The sequence below is a fragment of the Monodelphis domestica genome, chromosome 5 (genome assembly GCF_027887165.1).
Source record: "Monodelphis domestica isolate mMonDom1 chromosome 5, mMonDom1.pri, whole genome shotgun sequence".
NCBI classification, from domain to species: domain Eukaryota; kingdom Metazoa; phylum Chordata; class Mammalia; order Didelphimorphia; family Didelphidae; genus Monodelphis; species Monodelphis domestica.
The window spans coordinates 327,249,567-327,276,405 of NC_077231.1; the positions used below are offsets into that span (position 1 = coordinate 327,249,567).

Consider the following 26,839-nt stretch of genomic DNA (forward strand, 5'->3'; position numbering starts at 1 on the left):
ACATGGGCCTCGGGGATTTGTTTGGCCCCAGGGGAGTTGGGCGGGGAGCCGGGAGAGGCTCAGCCTTGGTCTGAGGAGGGCCTTCTGGGCTGGGGGGACCCAAGGCTCCCCGAGAGGCCCTGCATGCCCAAGAGAGCCTAGTGAGTACCCCAGGAAGGATCGAGGAAGGGGAGGGTTTCGAGAGGTGGCGATCGAGAGGGCCTTTTCGCATAGGGAGCGATGGGGCCAGGCCTGCGCCATGTTGTGTGGAGGATGGAATAGAGACCGAATTAGTCTGGGCCAGAGGGAGAAGCCTCTGGAGGCTGGGAGTTCCCTGGAAGCCCCTCCTCCCAGGTGGCTGGCAACCCTGCAGACTTCCCCCTCAGGGCGGCGGCTCGCCCAGGCTCCCAGAGCTCGTATAAGCCAGACAAGGCCCCGAACCCCCTTCCTGGCACTGAGGTCGGCTCCCCGTGGGCATGGGGCCCAAGTGACCCTGGGAAGACCCTTGAACCACTGTCTGCCTCAGTTTCCCCATTTTAAAAGGAGCCCAGGGTGGTTGTGGGACTCAAAGGGGGGAAGATCATCAGCCAATCCCAGGGGCCCCCTGATCTCCCCATCTCTGAGGAGGGGGAGTGGCCTCTCAGAGCCCAGGCAGCCGTGCCAGTCGCCCCTTCTCCAGCCTCCGTGTGGGGCTCAGAGGCCCAAGTCCATCTCTGGGCTCCCCACATTGGCTCCCCTCCCAGCGCTGGTCCGTCCCTCTGTATGGCCCCATCTGAGCCGCCTACAGACGGGGGGAGCCCAAGGTGGGCCCTGCTCCATCCACAAATGGCTCCCCGGAGGGAGGAGCTGCCTGGAGATGCAGCCGGGCCAGGGACCCCTCTGTCCGTCCGTCCGTCCGTCCGTCGTCCTGGCTTCTCGGCCACCAAAGAAACCCACACGATGGTGGCAGCCGTACGGAGCGTCCACAGACCAATTCTTTACTTTTAAATTACTCACACGGTCACGTGACGTGAACAGGAAGTGCCCCCCCCCCCCCCGTGCGGGCAGCAGCCCATCTGTACAACAGACAAATAAAGTCCCGAAGCAGCTAGGACGGAGCGGAGGAGGGGCTACGGCGCCCCCTGGACGGAGGACAGCAGCAGCAGCGCCGAGAAGAAGGCCGCGAGGCAGGCCAGCCTCTTCCAGAGCACCGCGCTCTCCGTGGGGATGAGCACGTGGGCCAGGTCGTTGGTGATGCGCGAGACCTCGTGGGCGACGCAGACGAAGACGAAGGTGCTGACGGTGACGTTGAGCGCCGGGCTCCCGGGGATGAGCACCAGGACGCCCCTGGTGTCGGCCGCCAGCCAGATGTGGTACTGGCAGATGAAGAGCTGGCGGGAGAGGCCAAAGGCGCGGAGGGTGGAGGGGGGCGGGGGAGGGGGGAGGGGGCACGGGGGGAGGGGGAGGAGGAGGCACGGGGGGGGAGGGGGAGGGGCAGAGGAGGCATGGGGGGGAGAAGGCACGGGGGGGAGGGGGAGGGGCAGAGGAAGCACGGGGGGGGGGGGAGAAGGCACGGGGGGAGGGGGGAGGGGCGGAGGAGGCACGGGGGGGGGGGGGGGCCGACACAGACTCACCTCTAGCGAGATCTTCCCGAACCAAGCGAAGAAGGAGCTGTACACCGAACGGGCATAGCCCGGGATGTTCCGGATGAGGACAAAGGCCAGAATCTGGGGGAGACCCAGAGAAGCCGCTGGGAGCCGGTGCTTCCGGCCCCTCCCAGCCCCCCCCCCCAAGGCGAGCCGCCCCTACCTGCACGACGGACACGGCAGGGTGGAGCTCGTTGCACTCCGCTTTGGTCTTACAGCTGCTGGCCCAGATGGAGTAGGTCTAGGAGGGAGGCGGCACGGGCGTCGGCACGGGCGGGAAGCAGCCGCCCCCCCCCCCCCCCCCCCCGAGCGCGGCACTCACCAGGAAGGAGACCACAGAGACAAAGAGGAGCACGTTGGCCACCCGGGGGGGGAGCAGAGGCTCCCCCTTCCCCTCGGACAGCACCTGGCGCTTCTGCAAGGCCAGGTAGACAAAGGCAAACAGCATCCCGTGAAACACGACCTGCAGCACCCGCAGGAGCCCCATGAGCGGCCGAGCCCCGAGGCCCCCGGCCGGCCCAACAGCGCCCCCCCTCACGGAGCCCCCCCCCCTCGTGGAGCCCCCAGCGCCCCCCCTCGCGGAGCCCCCAGCGCCCCCCCTCACGGAGCCCCCAGCGGCCCCCCCTCGCGGAGCCCCCAGCGCCCCCCCTCACGGAGCCCCCAGCGCCCCCCCCTCACGGAGCCCCCAGCGGCCCCCCCTCGCGGAGCCCCCGGCCCACCAGCGCCCCCCCCCAAGAGCCCGAGGGACGCACGTAGCGGTCCAGTTTCCAGCGGAACCACCATTCGTAGATGTTTCCGTTCAACTCGAAGCACTTGGAGAGCGGCCAGAGAGAGAAAATCTTCTCGAACGCCCCCTGAGGAGAGAGGCAGCGGCCGCCGTCAGGCCGCTCTGTGCCGGGCGCCGCGCGCAGCACAGCTGAAAACGGCAAAGCAAGCGGGGCGCTGCCAGAGCGGTGGGGGGGGCCTGGAGGGGGGCAGGGCGAGGCCGCGGAGAAGGCCGGCCCGGTGAGGATGGGGCAGCCCCTGGGGGGGGCACTAGAGGGGGGCAGGGCGAGGCCGTGGGGAAGGCCGGCCCGGTGAGGACGGGGCAGCCCCTGGGGGGGGCAGGGGGCACTAGAGGCATCATCTTGAAGAAAGAGCTGAGAAGGCTGGGCGGCAGGGACGGTGGAGAGCGGCAAGATGGCGGCCGGAGGGGATGCTGGGCTGCGTCGGCCCTCTCCTCTCATCTGCCGCGGAGGGGGACCTGCCAGCCTGGGCTCCAGCCAGTGGCGCCCTGCTTTGGGCTTCCCGTCCCCAATCCGTGGGGTCCTCCAACCCTCATCGGGTGGGCTGGGTGCGCCCCGTCCTCCGCCCTGCCCAAAGTCCCCAGGGCCAATGGGGGCAGCCCCAGCCCTCCCCCTGCTGCCCCGCCCGTGCCCGTTCCGGAGCGAGGCTGCGCACAGGCCGAGGACACCCACCTGAGAATAGGCCAGGAAGCAGATACAAAGGAACAAGGAAGCGAGCTTCATCAGCAGGCCCACATGCCAGACGCAACTTCCTAGGAGAGAGAAGAGTTCGGGCTTGGAAGAACGGCCAGAACAGACACGGAACGCAGCACCGCTTGGGTGCTGAAGCTGCCCCACCCTGCAGAATTACACGTGATGCCACCGTCTGTTCCACTCAACTACCGGTCATGCCTTGGCCGTGTGTGAGGCCTGGGTTCCAATCCTGCTTTCCGTTTCCAAAGTGGGCCGCAATCTCTAAATTCATTTCACTGTTTAACAAAGCATTTGTAGCGCTTGTTTCCAGCCGCCACCATTTCCCAGTGGAGGCTCCCCTCCTTAGCCGGGACCCTCATAACAAAGACTTTCAAAATGAGAAAAAAGGGGTCACCAAAAGGAGTCTGGGCGGTCCAGAGGGAGGGCGAGGCGGCCAATTCATTTTAAGGCAAAGCCATGCCCCTGTCGAGGAAACACGGGGTTTTTCCCAACCAAGCCAGATCCAGCCCTCCCATCCCGAGAAAGAACCGAAACCCCAAAAGGCCGCTCGGGCCCAGCCCAGAAAAGGTTGGCCATCCTGCCGGCTGGTCTCCCAATGGGCACAAGCCATTTTCCTGGCTCTGCTCACTTCCCTCTGCATCCGCTCAGCAGTTTCCGGTTCTTGGCCACTGCCAGAAGAGCAAGCAGCCACGCATCTCTTTCTGTCTCCCTACACAGAGCTGTTTTCCTGAGGACTCATTTCTCCTCCCTTCCCTTCCCTCTCCCTGGGGAGGGGGGGAATGGACTTCTCCGACACTCGTAGTCTTGTGAGCACCGGATCGACCAGGAACTGTGCTCAGCCGAGGGCCAAGGAAGGGCTTTCTTTCCTTTTCTGAGAATTCAGATGCGAGGGAGGTTCCCGTATGGCCCCACTTCCTCCTTTCTCCCTGTTTGCGTCGACTTCCCGATCCTGGCAGATACACTTTGCCTCCTTCTCATCCCCCTCCATTCTTCTTCCGAGGTCAGGACATGAGAGCCCCTGAGGTTCCCGGTGACTCCTGATGACAAGGCCTGATGGGGGTGGGGGTTATCTCCCCTTGTTAGAAGGTGAGCACTTTACCCTGCGGGGGTCCCTTATGATTGTTTGCCCGCATTTAGCTTGGGAAAGTCTCTGTGGCCCAGTGTCCGCAACTCCAAGTTCTACCCAGCTCTGGGGTTCGGCTCGGAATGCTTGGAAGTCCTCTCATCGAAACCCCTCTTTCCTCCAGGGTCTTGCTGGGTAAGGGATTCTTGTGTGTAAGCCCTACCTTGTACCTTCTGGCCTATTGCATTCCAATGGGACTGCTCAGTCTTGTGTGATCCTGACTGCTTACTTGGGCCTTGAATTCTTTCTGGGTGGCTGCCTGCAGGACTTCTTCTTTGACCCCGAAGCTGTGGCTGTAACGTTCGCAGGTGTCCTCGCTTTGAGGTTTCTTCCGGGAGATGGCCAGTGGATTCTTGCGATTTCCACTTTGCCCTCCGGTTCTAAGAAATCTTGTCAGTTTTCTTTGATGGTTTCTTCAAAAAGAATGTCCAGGTGTTTGTTGTTATTGTTCGTGGCTTTCAGGTAGTCCAATGATTTGTTTTAAAAAAAAACTCCTGTCTCAGAAATGATCCCAAGCTGCTCCCTAGTGTTTTAAGGGGGAGGACGGTTGCTCTTCCAAACAGGAAGTAGAATTACAAACATGGATCATTCTATGAAAGAGCAGTACATGACCTATTTCAAGCAGCTCCCAATTTTAGGAAGCTTTTTCTTCCTACCATTCCTGGGTACACTGGTCCTTGTGATTAGCTTGCCTGAAATTCGGGGGAAAAATTCATCTCCCTACAACCCCTTGCCCCCAGTCTTTAAAATACATCCAATTTGGATTCCTCCACACTATGTTCAGTGAGGGCTTCTCCCTCACTATGGGAGATCCCAGAGGTGTGACAAAAGGAACCCAACTGGATAGTGAAGGAACTTAAGTGTGGAAGTGAAATTTTTAAGCCTTTTCAGACTCCATTGTTTTATGAAAGTCTCTGTATCTCATTGTATTTTTTTGGTTATCTGCTTTAAGTTCATATATTAATCTGATCAATACTATTCTGTTACACTAAGTCATTTTAATCTTTTGTGTTTTGGCTTTCCTTTACCTTTTAACTATGTTGAGGAAAATATCACAGTATAAGCCCATGAACATCTCTCCCAAACCCTTCTCACTAGATCCATCAAAGATCACATGTTGCCTTAAAAGCCTCTTCGGCCTTTTTGTGCCTTTGTTAAATTGTCACATAGATGATGGATGGACTCTGTAAACCTTGTATGTGACCTTTGGAAAATTTAATGAGCTAAATATCTCAAATTGATTTTAAGCGGTCTTTCAGACATGATTTTTAGGGTTTTTTTGTTGTTTTTTTAAGATAGCTCTGACTAATCATTTGCCTGCCTCTGAGGTATTTATAACAAGAGGTAAAGAGTCCATTTACTAGCTGAAGTGAAGTGCAATAGCACTATGATTATTATTATTTAAACCCTTACCTTATGTCTTGGTGTCAATACTGTGTAATGGCTCCAAGGCAGAAGAATGGTAAGGGCTAGGCCATGGGGGTTAAGTGACTTGCCCAGGGTCACACAGCTGGGAAGTGTCTGAAGCCAGATTTGATTCTAGGATCTCCTGTCTCTAGGCCTGACTCTCAATCCACTGAGCAACCCAGCTGCCCCCACGATAGCACTATCATAATCCTCACCTCTGCATTCGTAAAAATGTAAGGGATGAGACATAACAGTCTCATTCCAGAGGAGCCAGGAAGTTGTTCCTGGGGCAAGTTGTTCCTGGGGCAAGTTGTTCCTGGGGCATGGTATCCCTGGATGATTCCCAAGAGGGAGCATCTTTCATTTGGAACTCTTCAGCTTACTCTACCCTTCTGCCAGAGTGATCTAGATTCTTGATGTTTTTAGACCCAACGTCAACAGGACAGAGGTTTGTGTCTTCTCTAGACTCCTCTGCCACATTTTGTAACGATGGCAGTAACAGATTTAGGGGAAAAAAAATCTTAGCCAAGATTGAAAGATGGCTACGCCTGAAAAACTTGTGACAAGTATCCATTAGCTTATAAGGTTTTTTTTTTTTTTTAACGTCATACAGATGACTAATGTGAATCCCAATGATAGTGGGTTTATTTGCTATTGTTATTAAATGGGCTATTATAACTTTAAGGGTTTTTTGATACTTCTTAAATGTGCATTACCTGTTGTACTACTGTTCTTTATAAAAAAAAAAAAACTTACTTTGTAAAAAAAATCATTTGCACTCATACAGTGGATCATGGCCAAGTTTGAAAAGGAAATTTTTGGGGTGAGAAACCTTTGTATTTTACCTCTCTTTGGCTGGCACAGTGTGTCACTGGTTGTAAGATACATACTTTTGATTAAAAAAAAAACATTATTGTTTTTCCTTGCATGTGCAATATAGTATTTGAGTTTTATTTTTCTCTCTCCTTTTTGTATTTGAAGCACATGTCATCAGTATTGAAAATTTTCTTTTATCTTTTTTTTGATTTTGCAGTAATATAAGTTTAAAATACATTTGTCCTAACATCAATGCATATCCAAAAAGCTTTAGACTATAAAAATGATGCCATTGATTGTTGAAAAATTATGGGACTTTGATCAAGGACACAAGTAACACCCAATGAAATTGCATGTGGGCTGTGGGTGTCTGATTCCAGGCAAAGGGAAGAAAAGAGCCATTATACAGTGCCAAGGAGCACAAGGTCAAAAAGGGCCAAACCAATCGAGGTAGGATTGATGAACCTCTATGCCAAGACAAGAGGACTTGAACTTGTTTGGGGTTCAAGGTTGCAGGTGTTTGACATATATCAGAAGCAGGTCTTCCTCATCCTACATTATAAGAAGCTCCTCACTTTGGCTGCCCTCGTGGCTCCCATAATCTAGTCCCTCTTCTGTCTTTCATAGTGTGGCAAACTTTCTGTAGTCCTGGCTACTGATTGGGTAAGTGCATAATTACATAAATCGCTTTAATTGGGCTCTGATCCAAGGGCCTGTTATAGGTTTATTTTCCTTTACTTAGAATTTTTGCACATAAGACTTTGATATTCTATATTTCATTCAGAAGTTATTTTTTCTCTTTTATTTGGATTTTTGGATGTTTTTGATCTCTCTGCCAATTGATTCATATGCCTCATAACTCAGCCATGCATCCCTGAGGGATCCCTGTGTTTTTCACCATCCTCCTCAGGGGGGAATGTGTTATTATAATACAAAGTTTAAATTCTTTTGAGAGTGATTTAGGGTAAGAACACGCCACCTCTCCGAATCCAGAAAGCGAACTGTTTGGAGAGGCACCATGAAGATGTCTGCACAGACCACACGCTGCCCCAGAAGACCCACCGAACTTGGGATGTGGCCATCTGAACTGTGTGCGGTTGAGTGCATTTGTTTTGTCTGTATAGTCTCATGCCGACGGGGACTGCCCCTAACTGGGCTTTTGTCAATGCGCCTGGCAATCATGGGTTCTGTTCTTTTCCCTTTTATCCCCAAATTATTGTAATTTAAAAGTTGGTTATGTTTATAAGATCCACTGGAGAAACCAGTCTTCCAAGGGTGAATGTGTAACTAGAAATCGGTTCCCCTAAAAACTGCATTTCCCAGGAGCCCACTGACTTCCTGTCATTATGTGGTGCCATCTAGACAGATATAGCGGGGGGGGGTTCCTGGTCTCGCTCCCTTTGCTTCCTGTTGTGACTGTGAAGTGGGCTTTTGAGCAGGTAGATTAGCCATGGGCACATGGTTTGATTTTGCTACCTTTTTATTCCTTTATTTCTAATGATCGTTAATAAACCTCTAAAAATATATTTTTAATTATTGTGCATTCGTTTTGATGTTTACCCAAGAGTGGTACCGGCTAGGTGATTGGAGTTAAGTGACTTGCCTAGGGTCACACAGCTAAGAAGTTTCTAAATCCAGGACTTACTTCCCTTCTCTAGACCTGCGGTTCTCCACTGAGCCGCCTCCCTGTCTCTCGGACAATAATTCTCAATGCTTTTCCGTTCACTTGTTTCCGCTACGAGATGGCCTGTATCTTTGTTTCTTCCGCCTCTGGTTTCGTTTTAGCACCCCTTACGGTTTCACGTGGTCCTCGGCTTCTGCTTGGTCCATTCTAATTTTCACTGAGGGCTTTTGCTTGAGCAGATGTGGTACCTCTCGGGCCAGGCTGCTTAGTGCCTTCCAAACCTTTTCTTCCAAAGCTCTCATTTCATTTATAAAGAGCATTTCAAGGCTTAAAAACGCCTTCATTTCTTCTAGGAATCTGAGGTGAATGCGTGCCCGAGGGGGGCCCTCTCCAGTCCCTGGTGCTAAGCCCCTCCCCGAGTCAGAATGTTCTGTGCTTGGCCGTTCCTAGCCAGACCTGTTGCCACTGTCGGGAACCTAATGCTGATGGCTAACCAAGAGCTACCATTGAAACAGTGCGCATCAGGTAGAGGGCGCTGGCCCAACCACGTTGGAATTCCTCATCTCACTGGATCCTCACAACTTTTATGAGGGGACATGTGGTGATGATCCACATTTTACAGACGGAGAAACTGAGGCAGGACTTGAACTCTAGGCCAAGGGCTCTGGGGCATCCCCAGGCTTCCTCTCTCTGTGTCTCCTTAAGCCAACTTGGGCTTGAAAAATGACCTGATTTTTCTTGGATTTTCCCATCAGAAGCTGGTCTGGTGCTTCTGCTCGCTGGAGCCTAGCACTCTGCCATCTTGGCCCCATCTTCCTCCTAGATCCCTCAGAACAAACAGGAAGCCCTTGGCCCGGGCTTCTTTCCACCTCTCTGCTCCCCCCTTTCTCCTTGCCTCGGCCCCTCCGGCCGGTCCCACGAACCCCGGCGGCCCATGGCCAGTCAGGTGTACCCAGGTGAGGCCCGCCAAACCCCGCGTCCCCGGGCAGCGCCCAGCAGCCGAGTCCACCCCAAACTAGAAGCCCCCAGGGACGGCCAAAGGCCAGAAGCATCCATTTACCGTTCGCTTTCTTCTGGGTGATCTGAGGCCACAAGGCCAAGGTGACGTAGATGACCAAGAACCACACAGTGACCAGGGGGACGAAGTAGTAGAATTGGTACGGCCGGTCCATCACGATGCACAGCACCACGACCAGGAAATTGAGACGAAACAAGACCTGCGGGCGGAGGGTTGGGAGCAGAGCACAGACGCCCCGAGCCGTCAGCTTGGGCCCAGGCCGGAGCTTCCTAGCGCTAAGGGAGCAGGCCAAGGAGCTGGCAATCTGCTCTGCAACACGCCCGCCACGCGGCCACGCGTACCTTGCGCACATTTACAAACTTGTCAATGGGGGGAGGGGGTTCGATGGTCTTCAGCCTCGCCCAAGTCCCCCTGACCCCACTGCGGGTTTTCTTGCCAGACATGCCACAGTGGTTTGCGATTTCCTTCTCCAGCCCATTTCACAGACAAGGAAACTGAGGCAAACAGGGTGAAGAGACTAGCTATCAAGTGTCTGAGGCTGGATTTGAACTCAGGCCTAAGAAATCCGTTCCCTAGCCCTTCACAAATGAAGCCCTCGAGCCCTGGCTCCCACCTTGCTGATGTAGCTCAGTCTCTCCTGTCCCAAGGCTGAGCCAAAAGGGCTCCAGGGAGGGCCACAGCTGGGTAGCCGATACAAACTTTGTACCTCAGACTGGTACGGACCTGCCTGTCTACCTGTCGTTCACGGGCCTTGGTAAAAGGCAGTGTTTCACCCTCTCGGATGAGTGATGAGATCGGCAGGGCTGGAGCTGGGGGGGCTTTGCAGAGACTCTTTCCTGCTAGAAGGGGGTGCCTGGAGCCCGGAGCCCACCAGTGCCTTGTAGTCAGGAGCAGAGCCAGAGCAGCAAGGCAGCCAGCCAGCTAGCTTTCATTCATTCATTCATTCATTCATTCATTCATTCCAGCCAGCTTTTGTTCCTTCCCTCCTTCCTTCCTTCCAGCCAGCTTTCGTTTGTTCATTCATTCATTCCTTCCATCCTTCCTCCCTCCCTCCCTTCCTCCCTCCCTTCCTTCCTTCCTCTCTTCTTCCCTCCATTTTTCCTTCCTTTTTTACTTCCTTCCTCCTTCCTTCCTTCCCTCCTTCCTCCCTTCTTCCATCCTTCCTTCCTTCTTCCCTTCCCTCCTTCCTTCCTTCCCTCCTTTCTTCCTTCTTCCTTCCCTCCTTCCGCTCTTCTTCCCTCCATCCTTCCTTCCTCCCTTCCTTTTTTACTTCCTTCCTCCTTCCTTCCTTCCTCCCTCCCTTCCCTCCTTTCTTCCTTCTTCCTTCCCTCCTTCCTCTCTTCTTCCCTCCCTTCCCTCCTTCCTTCCTTTCTTCCTTCTTCCTTCCCTCCTTCCTCTCTTCTTCCCTCCATCCTTCCTCCCTTCCTTCCTTTTTTACTTCCTTCCTCCTTCCTTCCTTCCTCCCTCCCTTCCCTCCTTCCCTCCTTTCTTCCTTCTTCCTTCCCTCCTTCCTCTCTTCTTCCCTCCCTTCCCTCCTTCCTTCCTTTCTTCCTTCTTCCTTCCCTCCTTCCTCTCTTCTTCCCTCCATCCTTCCTCCCTTCCTTCCTTCTTCCTTCCTTCCTCCCTCCCTTCCCTCCTTCCCTCCTTTCTTCCTTCTTCCTTCCCTCCTTCCTCTCTTCTTCCCTCCCTTCCCTCCTTCCTTCCTTTCTTCCTTCTTCCTTCCCTCCTTCCTCTCTTCTTCCCTCCATCCTTCCTTCCTTCCTTCCTTCCTTCCTTCCTCCCTTCCCTCCTTCCTTCCTTCCCTCCTTTCTTCCTTCTTCCTTCCCTCCTTCCTCTCTTCTTCCCTCCCTTCCCTCCTTCCTTCTTTCCCTCCCTCTCAGACCTGTCTGTCGGCCCTTTTGCTTCCTACCTGACATACTCGGTGGATGCCAAAGTCTCCTTTGATCCAAAAGTACGAGAAGTGCCCGTAACCTGTTTGAAATAGATATGCAGCAACCAGAACTCTAATGTGCATATACACAGGCAAAAACTGTTGGCAAAAAAAAACGCATTAAATTGGGTTGTTAGGGTTGGACAGAAACGCACAGCTGACACGTTCTCATCAGTACCAACAAAGACTGGCCCAAGGACAGCAGCCATCGGCGAGGGGCATGGTGACCCCCATTTCACAGATGAGGAAGAGCGGGCCCAGAAACGGGGGGGCGGAATGAGGGCCTCCACAGGCACTTCCTAGCCTGTCCTTCCTGCCAATGAGGGCGGCAAAGTCAGATCTGGGAGGAGAGAAGAGTGCCTGGAAGGCCCGCGACCAGTCAGCCCAGCAATCCCCCCGCCAGCTTTGGTCCCTTCCTGGTCCACGCCACGGAAGCCGGGGATGTCTGGCAGCCCAAGAAGGGGCGCAGGTCTGTGTGTTGCCCAAGCTCTTGAGGTTCCCTTAAAGCAAGCCTACTAAGTGCAGCCAAGGAGGGCGGCCCAGGCGTCTGACCGCAGTCGGAGCCTTTGCTTCTGGGCGGAAATGCCTTCCGAGACCCAGCAATCTTCTGGCGAAGGCTGCCCAGGAAGGCAGCGTGATGGGGGCGGGAACCACCCACACGAGGCATGACGGCTCTTCTTGTCTCCCTCTAAAGGGGGGACAAAGAAGGCCTGGGAGCGGGCCAAGTCTGCTGCGCCCGGGCCAGCCACTAAGGGGGCCGGGGCCTACCCCGAGTGGGCAGCCTGCCTGGGATGACCTACAGCAGCCGCCTGGGTGGCCCTTGTGCCTCCACGGAGACGGTGGCCGAGGGGGAGGCTTCACAGGGAGAGGCCCTGGCCCGGCGGCGGTAGCTTCCGAGCCAGGCCCACCGTGGCACGCGCTCCGAACACAAGCAGGCCAAGGCGGAGCCCCAGGCCAGAGGAGGGAAGAGAGGTGCTCTGCGGAGCTCCCGCAGTGAGAGGGGCCGCACAAGCCTGGTCACCACTGACAAGGAGGTCCCTGGCAGAGGGAAGGCTTGGGGAGGGCCGGCACTCGAGCCCCTGGAGAGCCCCAGAACAGCGCAGGCAAAGGGGGACAAGACGAGGGCTGGCCACGATCTCTGGGGAAGGGCGCTAGTTCAGGAGCAGAGAGCGAGGCACCACACGCTCGTGGAGTAGACGAGGGCGCCAAGGCCTCTTCAAGAGAATTCGAGGGGGCTCTCTGGGGGCTCACCCAGATGGCCCTCCAGAACCGAGACAGGAAAAAGGCAGGAAGAGGAGCGGCGCCCTGAAGGCCCTCGGTAGCAACACGGAGCAGGAAAAAGCCGGGGCCCTTCCTGGTCCCCAAGGAAGGCGCATTTGCTTGGTGAGGTAGAGTCCAGGAGCCCACGGGGCTTCTTCCTCTTGCTGGGGGAGGGACTTCCTAAATTCACTTCCGGCTCCCTCCCCTCTAGGCGCCCCCATCCCCAGGCTTTCCTGGGAGAGGCAACGAGAGCCCTGTTCGGGCAGTGGGCCCGTCTGCTCCCCCAGGACAGACGAGGTCTGTGGTCCTGCCCTGGCCGAGGAAGAGGGGCCCCGAGAGAGCCGCTGGGACAGACGGGCTGCCTAAAGGAAGCGGCAATCGGGGGACGCAGCGAGGCCAGAGCTCAAGGCGGCCAAGAAAGGAAGAGCCCCAGAGAGGGCCAGAGGGGGAGGGGGCGAGTCACACAGGAGGGGGGGGCGGTGTTGGAGGGCCCCCTCGGGGGCGGGAGCAAACGGGCTCCCTCCAAGGCCAGTCTGTGGCACGCTCGGTTTCCCGGCTCTTCACGGACCCCCACGAACGGCCACAAGATGCTGACCCAACAGGTTAGCCCCATCTTGACGAGGCCCCCGTACGGCCCTCAACAGGTGACTGCCACCGCGGGCAAGTCCCGCGGGCCCCTTCAAGTTTCTGACTCGGTTTCCTCATCTGCGAAATGGGCCGCGGCAGGGCTGCAGTCAGCCGCCCTCAGGGGGCTCAACCTCGCCTCTGACCAAGTCTCGGCCCCCCCCCAGCCTCGACGGTCACCCTCCAGACTCCACTGTGCGTGCAGCCCTCAGGACCGCCCACTCGGCCCCGGGGGGACGGGCCCCTCCCTCGGTCTCCCTCGGGGCTTCGGCCCCTTTCCTGGACTCCCCAGAGGGCTCTGCGGGACGCTTACGCTGCTGGCCCCCGACATGTGGTAGATGAGGATGACCAGCTGCATCCAGCCTTTCCACTCGTCCGTCTGCTCGCGGTTCAGCACCTTGGTCTGTGGGGGGGAGGCCGGGTCAGCGGGCGGGCACAGAAGCCCCCCCCCCCCCCGGCTCAGGCGGGCATGGATGCCCCCCCCCTGGCTCAGGCGGGCACAGAAGGCCCCCCCCCGCTCAGGTAGGCACAAAAGGCACGGCAGGCCCCCCCCCCGCTCAGGGTGGCACAGAAGCCCCCCCCCCCCCCCCGCGCAGCCCCACCTCCTTGGCGGCGTCGTTGTAGAAGAGGCCCAGGACCAGGATGTAGACGATGGGGGTGAAGAAGGCCGAGTGCCGGTAGAACTTGCCCTCCTTCATGAACAGGTCCGCCCGGTCGCACAGGTAGAAGTAGGCCATGATGAGCCCCAGCTTGCAGCACGCCTGCAGGGCCACCTCGGAGGGGGCCGCGGCCGCCGCCCTCTTCTCTCCGGCGCCCTCCACGTCGGCGCCCGGCCGGGCCCGCCGGCGACGCAGCCGCTGCAGCAGCCGCAGGGCCAGGCCCCCCGCCACGGACAGGCCGAAGAAGGCGGCCGCCAGCTTCTGCGTGAGGGTGGGGGCGGGGGGGGCCCGGCAGCAGGAGCCGTCGACGGGCCGCACCACCTTGTTGCAGCACACGTTCATGAGGATCATGGCGCTCTGCCGGGGGGAGCGGGGCGGGCGCCGGTCAGCGGCCGCTCGGGGCCCCCTGCCCCCCGCCAGCGCCCGGAGAGGCGCAGGGGCCCTCTGACCACTGAACCCCCCTCTCAGCCTCAGTTTCTCCATCTGTAAAACGAGGGCTGTGAGGAGGCAGGGCCAAAGGCTGGCTCGCCAAGCGCCCCTCCCCCGCCACGGCTCCCGGGAGCTCCCAAAGGCTCCGCCCCTGGGCCAGTCCGGGGGGGGGGGGAGGGGGCGGCGCACCCCCAGAAGCGGACGGACACACACGCAAGGTCCAGGCCAACCACAGCGCCTGCCCCCGGCTCAGGGAGCCTCGACCGAGGCCCGGCGGGTCCTCACCGTCTCTCGGCTGGACTCCGGGAGGTGGAGGCCGTCCACGGACTCCATGATGGTCTCCTGGGCGATCAGCTGGGAGACCCGGAAGAGCCGGAGCCGGGCCTGGGCGCTGCCGTTGAGGACGCCGACGGCCGCCTCGTTGTAGGCGCGGATCTTCTCGTTGGTGATCATGCGCCTGCTCGCGCTGAGGAGGTCTTCGTAGACGGGGTCTGCGTGCGAGACGGCGCACTCGTAGGGCTCCGGAGCCTTCGCCCCCGGAGGAGTCGGCACCGCGGGGGGACAGGCGGAGGGTCCGGAAGGGGCTCCGGGCCCCGAGGACACAACGGGGCCCCCGAGCCCCCACCAAAGGCCTCCCACTCTCCGGGGCGGGGCAGGGTGGGGCGCTCGGTCGGCCCCCCCCGCCTGGGGGACCCCTGAGCCCCCACATCCCCGCCAAAGGCCTCCCACTCTCCGGGGCGGGGCAAGGCGGGGCGCTCGGTCCCCCCCCCCCCCCCCCCCCGGCTTCACTCCCGTGGGGCGAGAGGCTGAGCGGGGCACCTCGGCCCTTACCTTGCAGGACCCAGTAAACGTCGCTCGTCCGCGCCAGCTTCTCCAGAAACGGGGCCAGCGCAGTGATGTTGGTCCTGTACTGGGCGAGGGCCTCGTCGCTGCCGTTGTGGGCCTTGATGGACCACTAGAAGGGGGAGCCGAGGCGCCGCGTCAGCCCGCCTCGGCCCTGCTTTTCAGCCCCCCCCCTTCACCCCCCCCCCCAGGGCGGCGGCTGCTCACCGTGGCGGCTCCCACGACGACCACGTCGGGCCTTCCAGCAGGCTCCTAAGAGGGAGGAGTCACGTGAGAGGCTGCCAACAGGGGGCGGGGGGGAGCCAGGCCGGCCCGAGCGGGCCCGCCGACGGCCCCAGCACAGTGGGACGGAGGGAGAGCCGCCCACGGCGGGGCCGCAGGGCCTCATCGCAGCTCAAGTACTGACCTCGCTCCACGCTCTGAGGCGCTGCTTCATGGACGCGTTGACTTCGGGGTGCCACAGGAAGTCCTGCAACACAAGCGCTCGGCTCACCCCTGGGCCCATGGACGGCCCCCCACCCCGGGGGTGGCTGGAGCGTGGCGAGCAGGACGGGGGGGACCCAGGGGCTCCCCGCCTCGGGCCGGCCCCGCGCGGAACACTCACCACTTTCACGGAGGCGCCTCGGTCTCGGAACGGAATGTTCTCATGCTGCCAAAGAAAGGGGCACCGTGAACCCAGCAGCTGACCTGCCCCTGCCCGGAGGGGGCGGTCCGGGGCTCGCCAGAGCGGCGAGGAGGACGCGGCCCGAGTCCCCGCATTAAACACGTCGCCTGCCAGAGATCTTAGAACAGGCGCTGCCTGTGGCCCGGCCCGGGCGTCGGCAGCCCCTTTTGTCCCTCTCCCGGGCGTGTTCAAGAGCCTCGATTAGCTTCCACCGAATCCGAGCGGAGAATGAGGAGGCCTGCCGGGGCCCCGTACTGCCGGGGCCGTATCGTCTTTACGTCCAAACGGTGCTCTGAGGGGACGGCTTCATTTCTTCTCTGTTTAAACCCTCACCTTCCACCTCAGAATGAATGCTATGTAAGAGTGGCAAGGGCTAGCCAATGGAGGTTAAGTGCCTTGCCCAGGCTCTCCCAGCGAGGAAGTGACTGAGGCCACATTTGAACCCAGGACCTCCAGGCTCTAGGCCTGGCTTCCCATCCACTGAGCCACCCAGCTGCCCCCTGCATTGTTTGATTTCAAACAGGGCCCAGGAAGGCATTTTCAAGCCTCTTTCCTCCTTTTTTTGTCTTGATAGTCCTAGAAATGCCCTCCTATTCCCTACCCCGAGCAGCTTCTAAAACGGATAATTACGACTGAGAGCCCAAGCTCCATCTTGTCTAGGAAACAAAAAGGAGCTCAGGCTGTGAAAGGAAATTTCTGGTTCTCTTTGTCTGTCCCGAGTTTGCACTCGTGAGAAGGGCATCCTTCCGTCTCTTTGCCTAGTTGGAGTTAACACTGTGGAACAACGATAACCTAAGTACCCCTACTTAGTACCTCACTAGACTGAAGACAGGAATGACTCTCCTTTGTCTACTTTGGAATTAATCAACAGAAGCGGATACACTACAGTAAGGGAAGTCCACCAACTCTTACTCCTAGGAGACTTACCCCCTTTAGAGGGGAGAAGCCAGCAAATTCTTGGAAGAGCTCTACCCTTTTTTCTAACTCGAGCAGCCAGAAACTTTTTGAGAAAGAACTTTTTGAAACGTGTGGTTCCAAAGGTGTGAGTCCTAGGAGGGGAGTTGCTACCTTCAGAGCATGAGGTGGGACAATTTTGGAAACTGTGACTGGACCCTGTGAAGAGGGGCAGGGATAGGAAGGCACTATAAAAGCCAAAACTCCTTGGGCTGGCAGTCTGGTGAAGCTGAGTCTCCTGGAGTGTCTCCTGGAGATAGTCTTCAAGGGAATATCAGTGTGGATCGTGAATTCAACTTAGACTCTGACTCCTGGGCTACTTGGTTAGGTGAGTGACAGGCTGACTCCCTTCCTAGTTTCCTGAGAGACTAGCTTTCACCTTGAAGGAGGTCACATGATTACTCACTACTGGCCCTCATTTTCTCTAACCTATTTCACACTTCTCTATTTTATCATTTCTCCTCTACTTTGATAAATAAACTGCGTCCAACCATTACATTTAACCTTTACAAGGCCAAGAATGTCTGGGGGCAGCTCAGGAACGGCCTAGATTTCCCCATTGGGGCAAATGGGGGAAAAGCAATCTTTACCAGGTCTAACTAGATGTCTTCATCGACATCAGCAAGGCTGCTGGAATCCTATGATCGGGCCTGTGATTTTCCCCTTTGTCATGAGGGGTTCTGGGAGGGACTGGAAAACAAGTGCCCGTCTCCTCATTAGATGGGCCACCATTAGAGATACCTTGGAGAGGGCTGACCACAACTTCCAGAACTACATTTAATGGCTCAAGTTGCTGAATGAATTTGTCTTTGATCACCAAGACGGATTACTGACCATTAATTTATTGATTATTGCTAGCCTAGTCAATAAATTGAATGTTCTTATCTGGACCCCGATCTCTCAGGATTTTTAATTGCCACAGTTTGCATGTTGTCTCCCTCATCAGACTGTGAGCACTTGATGGGCGGGGACTGTCTTTTGGCTCTGACTGAATCCCCCACACTTAGCCCAGTGCCTGTCCCATAGTATTTGTTCAGCCTTTCAGTCATACCCGATTCTGTGGGACCCCGTGCACCGTACTGCCCATGGGGATTTCTGGGCAGAGATACTGCAGCAGTTGGGCATTTCCTTCTCCGGTGGATTAAGGCAAACAGGTTAAATGATTTGCCCAGGGTTACAAAGCTGGTGAGGGTCAGAGTTGAACTCAGGGCTTTCAGACTGCAAGCCCAGCACTCTATCCAGAGTCCCCCTCCTCCTAACCCCCCCCCCCCCCGCCCCAGTTGCCTGGCACACAGTGGGTCCTTATTAATAAGTGTTTATTGACTGAATGATTGCCTCTTTGGGTTTGGCACATTCAACTTCCCTAAGAACAAAAACTGATCATCTTCCACCAGGGAGGTGAGAGGGCACGGTCATTGTTCTAAAGACACGGAATAGGACATTCTTACCTTATTTCCTTCTTCTCTGAATTGAGGGTTAATTATTTTTACGAAAGAATAAAATAACTGACGAATTCTGGAGTCTCCAATGAAGGCGATATGTTTATCTATGAGGCAGTTCTTTGCTTCACTGAAAAAAAACCAGGTCAACGATCATTTTTGGAATGTTTCCTTGCTCTCAACCCACCCCAACACTGGCTGGCTTGGAAGCTCGGCCCTTCCCCCTTGGAGCCAGCCTTGGAGCGGACAGACGCCCCGTTGGCTCAGTGGGCACTAGCGAGCCACGTTTCCACGAAACAAGCGTTTCTCTACACGAGGCAAAATTCTTAAAGCTCCATTCTGGAGAACCTCAGCAACTACACAATTAGAGCTGACTGTGGGCACCACTCTGGGTCGGCCTCCAAACACAGGATGTAGGACGCGATTCCTTCATCGCCTTTGCCCTGGAGACACACCGTAGGACTCCCAGGACCAAGCTTAGGACGTGGCCAGAGGGCCAGGGTGCTGGCGCCACCTCCGATCCCCAGATTCCTGTGAAATATCAGCCTTTCCTCCAGGACAGGATGGGGCCACAAGCAGCCACGATTTGAATCCAGGGCCACGTCTTTCCTGTTCCTCATCCTCCTGGGGAGCAACTCCTTCCCCATCTCTACCCTCTACCTTGGGGGAATGAAAGCGAATTGAACGCTGGAAAAGAAGACTTTTACCTGACTTTATACTTGTGCATCATACAGCTGTGAGGCTGCCAAACCTTCTCTCCAAGAAATCGGCCGCTCGAAAGCAGGTACTCGCAGGAATCATGGCCTGCGTTCATTAGAGGGGAAACAAGGAGGGGGTGTGATTGAGCTGCTCTTACGGAGGGCTGCTGCCCCTGTGCCACCCCTCAACTCCATCTAAAAACTTCCGTCCTGGACACAGAAAATAGGAAATGAAATGATCCGAACTCCCCAAGAGCTGCACAACAGGCATCCGGACGGGAAATTACAGGGAATTTCAGGAGAAAATCCAGGAAGACAACTGGACAGACGAGTTCCGGACTTCCACCTGGAGGTGAGGGTGAAGAGGGCCAAACCCCCAGGGCAGAGGGGTCCGCTTGGACAAAGGTGCGCCAGGGCTGGCCCGCTGAGTCTGGGGAACACTGGCTGCACCACAGAGCAGGAAGGGGCCAAACAGAGGAAATGAGGGAAATGGGAGGCAAGCCAGAGAGGCCAGGAGATCTAGTGACCTGTTCACAGAATCAGGGCCAGCACAGTGGCCAGAGTGCTGGGCCTCACGTCAAAGCCTGCCGTTAGACACCCGCTGGGTGACCCTGGGCGAGTCGCTTCATCTCTGCCCGCCTCAGTTTCCTCAATAGGGATCAGTAAAAAGAGGACAAGAGGAGCCAATGACCTGTCATGTGGTAGGGGATGTAGTGCTACGTAAATGCTAGCTGTTATTTTTATTGCCATTTAAATAATATGTCAATAAATTAAAAACCAGACGTACAAGTCAATGATGCTGAAGCCTTCTCAACATGTATTTTTAAACTCGCACCCGTAAGGGCCCCGCTCCTGGGCGGCTCAAGGGTTCGCTTTTTATCACGCAGAGGCATGCCGTGGTCCAAGCTGGGCCGCAGGAAGGGCCACGGCTCCTCTGGCAGCCGGGAGGAGGGTAGCTTCGTACTGTGGCAGCCCTGAGGGTGGATGCCTTGTACAGACACTGAGAAAAGGGAAATCAGAACTCTGGTTTCTTCGGTGAGGGAACCCCCTCTCCCCAGTCCCCAAGCCAGCAGGGGGCAGAGAAGGCCACGGACCCTTCCACTGAGCAGCGATTTCCTCGTGCCCTCTGGCCTATCGCAAAGGAGAGGATTCCTTCTGCTTCGTTCGGACTCTTCGGCCAAGGATCTCCCATCGAGGGTCTGTCTTCCCAGGCAGTCTGATTCTTCTTGCCCTCTAACACCGTCGCTGTCTAAGCCCAAAGGAGGCCCATCTTGGATCTTTTCTTGATTTTGTGGCTGCCACTGCCAAAGAACCAAAGCCCGGTGGCCGGGTGCCATCTTCAGTCAAAGTGAGTCAGGGTCCCTCTGTGGGGGTGGCCTGTCCTCCAGACACCATGCAGGCTGGGTGAGGCCTGGGAAAGCAGAGCTCCAACAGCCACTGTGGAAGAACGCACCCCAGGAAGAAGGAATGGCCTTTGTCTCGGCCGCGACCTGCAGCGTTCCTCCACTAGTCTACGTATGGGACGGCCAATGGCGGAATGGGCCAGAACGGAACCGGAGGGCTTGGAGCAGCTGTCAAACAAGCGCTGCATGGCTCAAGTCTCAGGCCAAGGTCCGACGACGTCTTCCGGTCGTGCAACAGCCCCATGTGGTGCCACTATCTTAGGGATTCACGGCACCCCCCAGGCCAACACAGTCTTTTCCATAACAGAGAACATTTGCGTTGCATAAAGGCTTGTGAACCTTAAAAATCCCCAGACCCGACCTCATAAGGTTGGGTTAAGACCCCATTTGGGCAGTGAAGGTACTTGACCAGGAATGCGAGACCTCGGCTCCACCCCTACTTAAGCATACTTTAGGGGAAGATAAAGTTACAAACTCTTTTCTGAACAATGAAAGATACTTAAACCCATACTTATAGTAGAACAAAAGTTCTTAAGCTGTGCCTATTTTTAGATCTAATACAAAAGGGTGCTCAGTACCTATGAAGGTCAGGCAACTTGTGAACTTACAAGGAGCAAAGAGGTGAGAACTTAGAGGTTTTCTGGTGTGAACTTAATCAAAAGTTCAAGCCTTCTTAGGTGTGAACTAAGAATGGGCTGTCCTTTGGAAAACGTCTACTGGGATTGGTAGATGGGAGAACTTAGGGGAGGTGACATAGGAGAAAATTCCCTTTATAAGGAGAGGAGAAACTGACTCTCGAGATAGTCTCAGAGAAGTCTCTCACTGGAGCTCCCTCTGAGGAGACTCTGTCCCTCTGGGGTCTCTCTCTCTCGGGAAAGTCAGCTAGGAAAGCTGAATTGGAGGAAGCTGAACTGGTGTCTCTCTGAACACTAGAATCCTTGCTTGGACAAATCTTGTGGTGAGTGGATAAAAGACTGACGGATCTCTCTCTTAGGGCTTGGGCCTGGGTTGGCCAGGTCTGGCCTGGGCCGGCCTATCTTTTTCTCACTATTTCCTTTTTTCTCTCTCTCTCCCCCTTTCATTAATTTCTCATTTGTATGAATTAAAATCTCTATAAAACCCAGCTGACTTGGGTATATTTCATATTTGGGAATTTTCCCCTGGCGACCACCTTATATTTGATTTAAAACAAGACACTGTCTTAAACCCATATTTTCTGCGGTCACAATTTAAGCCAACCACTCTTTTATCTGCCAGTTTATAACTCCCACTATTTTAATCATTACAGGCTTTACTTCCTTACCATACTCTCGCTTCTTCTCTAGCTTTAGCACAATCTTGAGGGTTTCTTGGTTTTCTTTCCCCCCAAAGGAAAGTCTCAAGCTCCCCCCCCCCCAGGAAATTCCTAAACCAAAACTATGCAGCACTTTACAAGTAGAAGAAGCTCTGATGTGAAGACCTTCCACTGGAGAGGAAGGTCTTGCAAGATTTGGCTGGCTCTGCCCAAGTGCGAAGAAAGCCAGGCTTGCTCACAGGGAAGTTATTTGTATCACAGCTACGTTAACCATCCTCGGCTAGTTCATCTACACACAAGCCTGAAAGCTGCCTACCAGAGGGCTGGGGAGCAGGGGCTCTGCCAGGAGCCCTGGAAAGTTCGCTGTGGCTGCAGCCACCACAAAATCAACAGAGGCCTGAAGTACCTGGTCCAATCATGGATGCGGTCAGAAGTCACCGCGCAGTTTTCCACCCTTAAAGGGTAGCTCTGGATGAGAATGAGCGAGGAAAGGCCATGACCAAATCAAGCTGACAGCAATGACTCTTAAGACCTTCATTTTGGGCCTGCAGAGGGTCAGAGGCAGCCGCTTGACAGGTGGCACAGTGGCTAGAGCCCCAAGCCTGAAGTCAGGAAGACTCATCTTTGTCAGTCCAGATCTGGCCCCAGACACTTAATAGACGTGCCCCTAGGCAAGTCACTTCACCATGCTGGCCTCAGTTTCCTCCTCTGCAAAATGAATAGGAGAAGGAAATAGCAAACAACTCCAACACCTTTGCCAAGAAAGCCCCAAATGGGATCACGAAGAGTCAGAAAATAATGGAAATGGTTGAACAACACCTAAAGCCAAGCTAGTGACAACTAGAGGCAGACCAGTCATTCTTCATCTTGCTCACTGCAAGAAATTAATTAAGTCCGATGATAATCACATCCTGGGCAAATGATCTCTGGTCATGATGATGATGATGGCTAGCATTTACAGAGTGTATTTTCGAAGAAGATTTGCGAAGCACCTCACACATGCTCTCACTGGATCCCTAGGAGGGGAGGGGCTATCATCACCCCATTTTACAGTTGAGGAGACTGAGGCAAACAGCAGGTAAGTCACTTGTCTAGGGTCACCCCACTAGTGTCTTAGGCATGGTTTTACTTTATTTTTTTAAATTTGAAAAACCCGGTTGACCTACAATCAATGCTGTGTATTGGTTCCAAGGCAGAAGAGTGGTCAGGGCTAGGCCATGGGGGTCACCCAGCTAGGAAGTGTCTGAGGCCAGATGGGAACCCAGGACCTCCCGTCTCTGGGCCTGGCTCTCCATCCACTGAGCCACCCAGCTGCCCTCTCAGGTAAGCTTTCACCTCCACATCAACTAAGAAAAGAAACCACCGAATTTTACTAACTTCCGGTCACTGTGAGGCTCTCTAAGGGTAACCATTCAAACTAACAAGCCAGAAACGAAAGACAATGGACAGGGGGTTCCTGAAGGGAGGATTTCGAGGGCAGCTGGGGACGGCCCCGCAGGAGAAGGGACTGCTGCGCCCCAAAGGAAGGAGGGAGTCAGACTGACTGAAGGCAACAGGGAATGCCCAGAGCTTCTTGAGCAGGGGACGGGCATGGCCGGAGCCATCACTCCGAGAGGAAGAGGCTAGAGTCGGGGAGAGCCCCTGGAGCCGGCAGAACTCGCCATGTTGCATACGGGGAGGGAGAGGGAGGGAAGAAGAGCTGAAGCTGCCTCCTGAGGGGCTGGGAAGAGGCGGGAGGGAGCAGAGGCTGGGGCAGGCAAGGCGCCCTTGAGAACCATGAGCGGCCACAGCGGTTCCATCTGCGGGCGGCGGGGAAAAGAAGAGGGCTCAGGCTGGGCCCAGCGACAAGAGGAAAGGGGGATGCCCGAGGCCCAGAGCCCAAGGGCACTCGTTTTCCCTCTGCGGAATGACAAGGCCCCGAAAGCCTGGAGAGAAGTCTAGGAGAATGAAGACTGGGAAAAGGTCACTGGGCCTGGCCACTAGGAGCCCGCTGGTCCCTCTGGAGGAAAGCCCGGGGACCAAGGAGAGCAGGAGAGCTGACAGCCAGGAGGCCCACGGCCAAGACAGCAGCTCGAACAGCAGGAAGGTGGCATACGCCAAATCCGCAGCTGTAATACTAGGAAAAAGCCACAAGGGGACGCCGGGCCTGGAGCCGACAGCCTGAGGGGAGGTGTAAGGTGGGCCCCGTGCACGCGCTTCTGCGCACGCGCGCTGCGGCTAGAGGCAAGCGCTCGCACTTTTGCGCACGCGTAATAGTCCAGGGGAGAGGTAGAGGATGGGGTAGGAGCGGTTTCTCGCGCGGCCGCGCACGCGCGCTGGTGGGGCCCAGCCCGCCTGGCCCGTCCGGCCCGCCTCCGCCCACTCGCCCAGCGGCCCCGCTCACCCGGGTAGTGGCGCAGCGCCGCGTGGCCGGCGGCCAGCAGCAGCACGGCGGCCAGCGCGAGCCCCTTGGCGCTGCTCACGCTGAAGTACTGGTTAATCTCGCGCCGCCCGCGCGTGTACGCCAGCGCCGCCATCTTGGATCCTCCATGACAACAGCGCGCGGCGGCGGCGGGAACGCGAGCCGGGCCCGTGGGCAGGAGTGGCTCCTGGGCCCGGCCTTCAGCGGCTGGGCTGTCGCTCGGTGGCCGCCGCCAGGGCTGCAGCGCGGCCAGCAGCAGCCGTCGCCACACCGGGATCTCCGCCTCCGCCGCGGCCTCCCCCGCGCGCCGCCGCGGTTCTGCCGTGCCCGCGCCCCCTTCCGCGCCTGCGCCCTCGCCCTCGCCCGTGTCCCCTGGCTCGCTCCGCGGCCTGCCTTGCGCCTGCGCAGAGGCAGAGTTTGCGCCCCCTTGTGCCTCTACTGCCTCCTGCTGTTGCGTCGGCGACCCGACTTCGTCGGGGGGCGGGACCGGAACCTGGAGCAGCATGGACGGGCCCTGGGGTGGGCCCAAGGAGTGGGGGCGGGTCTGAACTGGCCGTTCTGGGGTCTAGGCGGTGGGCCCGGATCTGGGTCCGAGTAGTTGTCCGGCGAGGTGTCCGGGAGCACTATGCCAGGGACTTCCGGGACCGAGAGGGCAGCTATCTGGTTGTCGGAGCTCAAGGAGCCGGGCAGGTGTCCGGGAGCACTAAGTCAGGGGCGTCCAGGCTGCTGGAGCAACTGTCCAAGGCCAAAGCATCGGGGGCAGCCGTCCAGGGATCCGAGGCCAGGGCGGTGGGGCAGCCTGGCTGCACAGCTCTGTGGCCACTGCGGTTCCCAACCGGAACTTGGGACTAAAGTCCACCTACCTTTCTGGGGCACATCCCCAGCTAGCCCCGCCCACTGGGGGGTGAGCCCGTGGCCCCCAGGGGCCACACCTTGGTCCTCCTGCCAGCTTCCTTCCTCCTCAGTACTTTCTGAGGCTCCTTGGCTGGCAGGCAGCAGCAGCGGAGCTGGCCAAACTGGCTCTGCTTGGCTCCAGGCCCCAGCCTTGCATGGGGCAAGGGCCCCTTGGGGAGTGGGTTACTGAAGGGAGCCTGAAGGAGCCTGGGTAGGACGAGCGTCCTGAGCACCGCTTCTTATGTCCAGCAGGCTCCATCTGCCCTTGGCATGCCCGGACCCTGTCCAGCTCCGTGTCTCACTGCCTGGTCCTCCTGAGCCCCCATCCCTTCCCCGGCCAGCAGCTCCAGTGGGGCTCAGTGTGTCCGATAGGCCTTGGAAGCCTGCCTCCGTCATGCCACCTCGCTCCTAGGATTACTGAGTGTAGCTCCCTAGGAATGTGGAAAAGGCCTGAAAGGAGAGCTCAGCCTTCCAAGAGCTGAATTCTGACTGGCAGGCAGACAGGTGAGCTCTTGCCTGCCCTGAGCCTCGGTTTCCTCACCCAGGTGGCCACCCTTCCACCCCTAAATTTGGAGCCTAGGAAGCAGATTTCCCCCAACCAGGATCTTACTGCGCTTTACAGGATTTTGGAGCCCGGCCTGTGCTGTTGTCTCCTCTCTGGGGTTAGTTTGTTCCTCAGAGATTTGTCTTTTGAGTCCCAAGTGCAGAGATGCCATGATTGCTTAGGAATTGACTGACTCCAGAATCACAAATGTTCCAGCTGGCTGGGCTGCCCTCAGTGAAGGACCATTTATTCTAACCCTGGATTTTAGGACAAGGAAGCCCAACTCAGAAGGACTTCACTGAACTGCCCCACTCTCCCTCCTGTCTTCAGGCTTTTATTTTATTTTTCATTTTCATTTGTTTCAAGTTTCAAATAATTTTTATTTTAAGATGTTTCCCATGTTTCCATGATTCATTTTCTCCCTCTTCCCTCCCCGCTCCCAGAAATGACAAGCCATTGCCCTGGTTGTACAAGTGTTGTCACTTGATGCCTCTTGCCGTACTATTCATTTTTGCTATAGAGCGATCTTTTAAAGCCAAATCCCCAAATCGCATCCCCATATATTCATGTGATAAGTGATGTCATATGTTTTTCCTCTGCATTTCTACTCCCAGAGGTCTTTCAGGAGTGTCCCTTGTTGCATTGCTGCTAGTAACAAAGTCAGTTACATTCGATTGTGCCACAATGTATCCATCTCTATGTACAATGTTCTCCTGGTTCTGCTTCTCTCACTCTGCATCAGTTCCTGGAGGTCATCCCAGTTCACATGGAATCCCTCCAGTTCATCATTCCTTTGAGCACAGTAGTATTCCATCCCCATCAGATACCACAGTGTGTTCAGCCATTCCCCAATGGAAGGGCAGCCCCTCATTTTCCAATTTTTTGCCACCACAAAGAGCGCAGTTATGAATGCTCTTGTACAAGTCTTTTTCCTTCTGATCTCTTTGGGGCACAAACCCAGCAGTGCTATGGCTGGATCAAAGGACTGACAGTCTTTTAGAGCCCTTTGGGCATCGTTCCAAATTGCCTTCCAGAATGGTTGGATCCATTCACAACGCTACCAGCAATGCATTAATGTCCTGACTTTGCCACATCCCCTCCAGCATTCATTACTTTCCTCTGCTCTCATGTTGAACAATCTGCTAGGCGTGAGGTGGTACCTCAGAGTTATTTTGATTGGCAATTCTCTGATTATAAGAGATTTAGAACACTTTTTCATGTGCTTATTAATGGTTTTGACTTCTTTATCTGAAAACTGCCTGTTCATGTCCCTTGACAATATGTCAATTAGGGAATGGCTTGATTTTTCATACAATTGGCTTAACTCCTTATAAAATTGAGAAATTAGACCTTTGTCAGAGGTTTTTGTTATAGAGATTTTCCCCCCAGTTTGTTGCTTCCCTCCTAATTTTGGTTGCATTGGTTTTGTTTGTACAGAAACTTTTAAATTTAATATTATAAATTATTCATTTCACATTTTGTGATGTTCTCTATGTCCTGCTTGGTCTTAAATTCCTTCCTTTCCCATAGATCTGACAGGTATACTATTCTATGTTCACCTAACTCTTTATATTTAAGTCATTCACCCACTCAGAGTTAACCTTGGTGTAGGGTGTGAGATATTGATCTAAACCTAATCTCTCCCATCCTGTTTTCCAGTTCTCCCATCAGTTTTTGTCAAATCGTGGGTTCTTGTCCCCAAAGTGGGGCTCTTTGGGTTTATCAAACACTGT

At 55.9% G+C, this 26,839-nt stretch overlaps 1 protein-coding gene across 2 annotated transcripts; it reads right to left on the reverse strand.

Annotated features, from left to right (window-relative positions):
- Window positions 1-931: 931 nt before the first annotated feature.
- CASD1 (CAS1 domain containing 1) lies at window positions 932-25,384 on the reverse strand. Of its 2 annotated transcripts, XM_056800956.1 has the most exons (18): window positions 23,651-25,384; window positions 18,580-18,676; window positions 17,882-18,002; window positions 15,420-15,464; window positions 15,222-15,284; window positions 15,023-15,067; window positions 14,804-14,927; window positions 14,258-14,463; window positions 13,487-13,900; window positions 13,198-13,287; window positions 10,980-11,099; window positions 9,113-9,269; window positions 3,062-3,141; window positions 2,357-2,458; window positions 1,927-2,067; window positions 1,768-1,845; window positions 1,593-1,685; window positions 932-1,349 (listed from the first exon to the last, which is right to left on the reverse strand). In XM_056800956.1, exons 1-18 carry the CDS (start codon window positions 24,171-24,173, stop codon window positions 1,089-1,091), a joined length of 2,760 nt encoding a protein of 919 aa, XP_056656934.1. In that variant the 5' UTR covers window positions 24,174-25,384; the 3' UTR covers window positions 932-1,088. The 2 variants fall into 2 exon arrangements, with proteins under 2 accessions (XP_056656934.1, XP_056656935.1); XM_056800957.1 differs by lacking the exon at window positions 13,198-13,287.
- Between the last annotated feature and the right edge of the window lie 1,455 nt (window positions 25,385-26,839).

What these genes read in the sequence shown, in the direction of transcription:
- CASD1 (XM_056800956.1), bottom strand. Translation starts at nt 24,173, where the DNA reads ATGCTGCTCCAGGTTCCGGTCCCGCCCCCCGACGAAGTCGGGTCGCCG. An exon ending in TCGTCGTGGGAGCCGCCACG is followed by an intron (nt 14,928 to 15,022) that starts GTGAGCAGCCGC and finishes TCCCCCTTCTAG; the next exon opens with TGGTCCATCAAGGCCCACAA. An exon ending in CACCCAGAAGAAAGCGAACG is followed by an intron (nt 3,142 to 9,112) that starts GTAAATGGATGC and finishes TCTCTCTCCTAG; the next exon opens with GAAGTTGCGTCTGGCATGTG.